The sequence below is a fragment of the Helianthus annuus genome, chromosome 11, assembly GCF_002127325.2.
Source record: "Helianthus annuus cultivar XRQ/B chromosome 11, HanXRQr2.0-SUNRISE, whole genome shotgun sequence".
NCBI classification, from domain to species: Eukaryota; Viridiplantae; Streptophyta; class Magnoliopsida; order Asterales; family Asteraceae; genus Helianthus; species Helianthus annuus.
Window position 1 is genome coordinate 20823028 of NC_035443.2, and position 5131 is coordinate 20828158.

Genomic DNA, 5131 nt, shown 5'->3' on the forward strand with positions numbered 1-5131 from the left:
TATGTCTAATAATTTACAAAACTTATGATCTACAAAGCTTTTATCAGCTCCGGGATCAAATAGACTCTTGCAAAAATATCATTAACGAGAAATGTACCTGTTATGACATTTGCGTCCTTCACCGCTTCTCTAGCAGTTAATTGAAAACCTCTGGTGTTGCCTTTCTTGGCACCTCCGTCAGTTGCACACTTAATGCAACGGGTCCTAAAGTGGCATTTCTCACCACATTCATAAGAAATTGCATGCATTCTTTATGTCTTTACAATCGTAAGTCAAGTGGCCAGCTTTCTTGCAAACACCACAGTTCTTTTGCAGTTCCAAACGACACCTTCCGAAGTGCCTCTTTCTGCATGTTCTACATTCGAGTCTGTCACCACTAGGCCTAGACTAATTCATCCTTGAATCAGTTCTACCTTTCTTGGAATCTCTGTAGTGGCTATATTCCCATTTGCTCTTTGTGTCTAACTCGGCCTTTGTTGCTCTCAGCCGAACCTCATCTTCGGTTAAAGCTTGTGTTAGATCTACTATGGATCTAAAGGTTGTAGGGTTCAAGGATTTCACCATTCCCTTGATCTCGGGTGCTAATCCCCCTTTGTATCTTGCGATACGCTTAGATTCTGGGGTAATCAGACAGGGTACTAATCTAGACATCGAATTATAATTCGAGGTGTATTCCCTACAATTCAAATCATTCAACTCAGCTATAAGAAGTGTGACTCTACCTTCTCCACCTCATGTGACAGGCAATAGGTTTCTCTAATCAATTCCACAAATTTCTTCCAACCTATGTTATACAGGGAGACTTTTCCAGTGGATTGTATCAAGGCCTTCCACCATGTTAAGGCATCTTCCTTAAAAGATTGAGACACACATTTGATCACGTCTTTCTCAGCACACCCGCTGATATCAATTACCGTCTCCATTTCATCGAGATATTTCAAGGCAACGATAGCTTCTTTCACCCCTTTGAAATCACAAGGTTTACATGAGAAGAAACATTTATAGGAACACCCATCATTAGAATTTTGAGGTTTCCTCTTGGTGACATGTTCATACCTACTAGCTTTACTCCTAGTGAAGGAATAATAAGAGCTACAGGATTTATGGGCGGTGGACAACTCCTACATTTATCGTTTTAAACTATACATCGTCCATATCCGTATCTTATGAGGGCATACTAGACTAGTTATGTAATTAGCTATAATTATCGTAAGCTAGAATTTATTCATGCGTATCTAACTCTATATATAAAAGCCTCTATGTAAATCGGTTATACATGATCAATATACAATCCCTTGATAGTTCATGGAAGGATATTTTTGTTTGACAAATATCATTTTAATTTAAAAAAAAAAAACTTGAAAAGGTTAATTCATAAAACATTGAAAAAGATAGGCATTAACTTTCATCATAATGAGATTATTTAAATGCATTCCTACTCAACTAACTCATCATGGACAATCTAATTTTAATGTTTACTTATAGTTTTGTTCAAGAATACCATTCCTATCGTTCCTTGATACTTTTTTTTTTTTTTTTTTTAACAACAACGATGGAATCTTTATTCAAGCACGTCAACGTCAATGGAAAACGACACATAGCAAGACGCTATGCAGCCGCAAACCAAATCAAGTACATAATTCGAGAAAACCAATCAAAACTCAGTGAGGCAAACACTACAAGAAAACTAAACATGAAACTACACTATCTTTACTCTGAAAATCTGAAATGCTTCCACTCGTTCCATGTTATTCCTGTGCGTCTCGCTTTGAACCTTATCCATTCAAAAGATTCTTCTCTTATCTCTTCCACTATCCAACTCGGTTCCAACTGTTTATTATTGAAAATTCTGTTATTTCTATTCCTCCAAAGGTGCCATGCGGTAAGGAGATAGATTGCGTATATTATTTTCGCTTTATTGTGAGGCCAATCTGATTTATCGGCCAGACGAGATGAAAAATCTTCGCCATGATCCCTGAAAGGGACTCTGATCCAGGACCATATTTGCAGCCAAACACACCTAGCAATTGGACAGTGAAGAATGACATGATCTGCGGATTCCGTACCTGCCTGACACGCGCTGCACATAGCCGATCCAACCTGAACTCCTCTTCTCCTTAAAGCTTCCAGCGTTGGGATCTTTCCGTCTATCACTCGCCAAGCAAAACAGTTGACCTTGGCCGTAGCAACCTTGCTCCACTCGAACCTGTTCGGATCTGAATTAATATCAATGATACCTGCTAGATCTTTTCTCACGCATTTTACCGAAACTTGATAGTTGATACCGGCCATAAACATAAAAGAAAACATTTCATTTAATTTGATATAAAAATATGAGTTAATTACTGTTTTCGTCCCTAAGGTTTGTCAAAAATAACAGTTTCAGTCCATTAGTTTAAATTATGCTATTTCAGTCCATTAGTTTCATTTTCGTAACCATTTCAGTCCACTTTTCAAACGTCGTTTGTTTTATGCAGTTAATGGAAGCACGTGCTTGTCACGTGATGGGCAATTTGAATTGGAATTGGGGGTCAGGGTTTGGATGAATAAGGGGTAGGTGGTGTTTAATACAACTGGGTTTGTGAGAATTGGAATGGAAATGACCAAATTGCCCATCACGTGACAAGCACGTGCTTCCATTAACTGCATAAAACAAACGCCGTTTGAAAAGTGGACTGAAATGGTTACGAAAATGAAACTAATGGACTGAAATCGCACTTTTTAAACTAATGGACTGAAACCGTTATTTTTGACAAATCTCAGGGACGAAAACAGTAATTAACTCTAAAAATATAGTTATATATTAAGAAAATAATAGTCTGCAAGTTGTAAATGTCTTCGAAACCCATTAACATGGTCTTTCCGTGGTTATACTTCCCACCGACCAACCTAGAACCCAAAACAGGCCATATATATAACCCAAAAATGCAAGTCATAACCATCAAGTCTCAACACATGGACTTCCACCGGTTCCACGAAACATGGTACCACCAACTCCACCACCAGATCCGCCACCTCACCGAGGCTCCCCGCCCTCCCACCACCGACGACCACCGTGATCAACTCACCCTACACATCAACAAACTCATGTTCCATTTCTCCGAGTACTACCGAGTCAAGTCACTCGCCGCTAACCAAGACGTCTTATCAATATTCTGCGCCCGCTGGGCTTCAACCCTCGAACGCTCCCTCTTTTGGATCGCCGGGTGGCGCCCGACGACCGCTTTTCACCTTATTTATACTGAATCCAGCGTCCTTTTCGAGTCGCGGATGGTCGATATTCTACACGGTATCCACACCGGCGATCTGGGTGACCTTTCGCCGGCGCAGTTTACGCGTGTGAGTGAGATCCAGTGTGAGACCGTTCAACAAGAGAACGCCGTCACCAATCAGCTCTCAGAGTGGCAGGCATGCAACTAATCTTCTTGCTTGTGTTCTTCCATTTTTTTTTAATTTCTGAATTCCTCTTTCTGGTTAGAAAGAGGCGAAACTGTTGCTACTGCTCCCAGTTTCGCCCCTTTCAAACCGCAACTAATCTTCTTCGTTGTGTTCTTTCATTTTTTTAAATTTCTGACAGAAAGGGGCGAAACTGTTGCCAGGTTCGCCCCTTTCTGACCAGAAAGAGGAAGCAACAGTAAGTTGCTGCTTCGTGACCTTCGATCGTGACATATTGATATTTTGTTATAAAATGATCTTTTGGTGTTATAGCAGGATGAGGCATGCGACATATTAGGCGGGACATGTGTGGACAAGAAGATTGAACGGCTGGTAAAGATCATGGAGAAAGCAGATGAACTCCGGCTAAAGACATTAAAGGCGGTGGTGGAGCTACTGACACCGCAGCAGGCGGCCGAGTTCCTGATCGCGGCCGCGCAGTTGCATTTCGGGATACATCGGTGGGGCTTAAATCACGATCGTGATCGTGAACGTGAACGTGATCGTGGTCGTTCGGAGAAATGAAAATACATTTCCGGCAACCATTAAGGCTATCTGACGGTTATAAGCCTGCAACCGTCGCAGCCGCCATCCGTTATTGCATTAAAAGTTCATTGTATTGTTTCTTAACTTGAAGATTATCTTTACAAACTAAAAAAATTATGAAAAATTACGTTATGGTAATCATAATTTTGTATAAAATGATGTCCTCTGATTTTTTATTAAATTAATTACAACAAATAATTAAAAATGAATTTGATTTAATGAGATAATGAAAGATGTATATTTTAGGATTTTACCCTCGGGTGATACGATGTGGCAATTTGCATGGATAACATTGCATGCAGAGTAACACGTGTTACATTCTAGGGTCCAAGTGTTTCATACTTCTTAAATATTATCACTCAATTGCTTTTGAGTGGAGAATGCTATTTGATTCTTTACTTGAAAACTATATACGATGTGGACTTTAAAACCACATACTGTGGAGTTGAGTTTAAACTCGACATGTGTACGACGGATTAGCGCATGTTAGAAACGAGGCGTGGTGTAAAAACGGGGGTGTGAGAAGGAGCATGGAAGAGTGATGCTATTTGATATGTGGCACCTAATTTTTGTTATTAGTGAGTCGACGTCAACCCGTGCGTCGCGGCGGGACCGGTAAACTAAACACAAATTAAAAGTTAACATGTTGAAAAGAATAACTAATTAGAAAGAATAAGATTGGTTCGTTATGACCTGGACACTCGCTTCAACATAGAAAACCCAAACGTCGAAAAAAATTAAATTAAATCGATCCATCGAGAACCAAAAAAATAAATACGGTTTTGATTTTTTTATACATAAATGATAAAAATATTTAAACATACACAATAAATACTCATCTATCTCCTAGAATTATTCTACATAATATATAGCAAATAACAACTTTTATATTTTTCTCTTTGAAAATCAATAATTTGTTTAACCTTTATTATGAGGAGAGATGTTACGATTTGGGCATTTTAAGGTAAACATTGTATTTGTTAAATTAATTTAAAGTAAAATTCATATGCCAAATTTTATATAGTTAATTTAAAGTAAAAATCATATTCCAATTTACAACACATACAAACATAACTTTTATAAGTCGGCGGGAATAGTGGTATTAGTTGGTTGGCCAAAAATGGCGGCAACCAACAGAAGCTTTTTTTTT

At 38.8% G+C, this 5131-nt stretch overlaps 1 protein-coding gene across 2 annotated transcripts; it reads left to right on the forward strand.

Annotated features, from left to right (window-relative positions):
- The first annotated feature begins 2850 nt into the window (after positions 1-2850).
- Positions 2851-4167, forward strand: LOC110891863 (protein DOG1-like 3). 2 transcript variants are annotated; one of them, XM_022139379.2, is made up of 2 exons: positions 2851-3408; positions 3709-4167. In XM_022139379.2, exons 1-2 carry the CDS (start codon positions 2854-2856, stop codon positions 3958-3960), a joined length of 807 nt encoding a protein of 268 aa, XP_021995071.1. In that variant the 5' UTR covers positions 2851-2853; the 3' UTR covers positions 3961-4167. The 2 variants fall into 2 exon arrangements, with proteins under 2 accessions (XP_021995071.1, XP_021995072.1); XM_022139380.2 differs by having other exon boundaries at positions 3712-4167.
- The last annotated feature ends 964 nt before the right edge of the window (positions 4168-5131 follow it).

What these genes read in the sequence shown, in the direction of transcription:
- LOC110891863 (XM_022139379.2), top strand. Translation starts at nt 2,854, where the DNA reads ATGGTCTTTCCGTGGTTATACTTCCCACCGACCAACCTAGAACCCAAA. An exon ending in ATCAGCTCTCAGAGTGGCAG is followed by an intron (nt 3,409 to 3,708) that starts GCATGCAACTAA and finishes TTGGTGTTATAG; the next exon opens with CAGGATGAGGCATGCGACAT.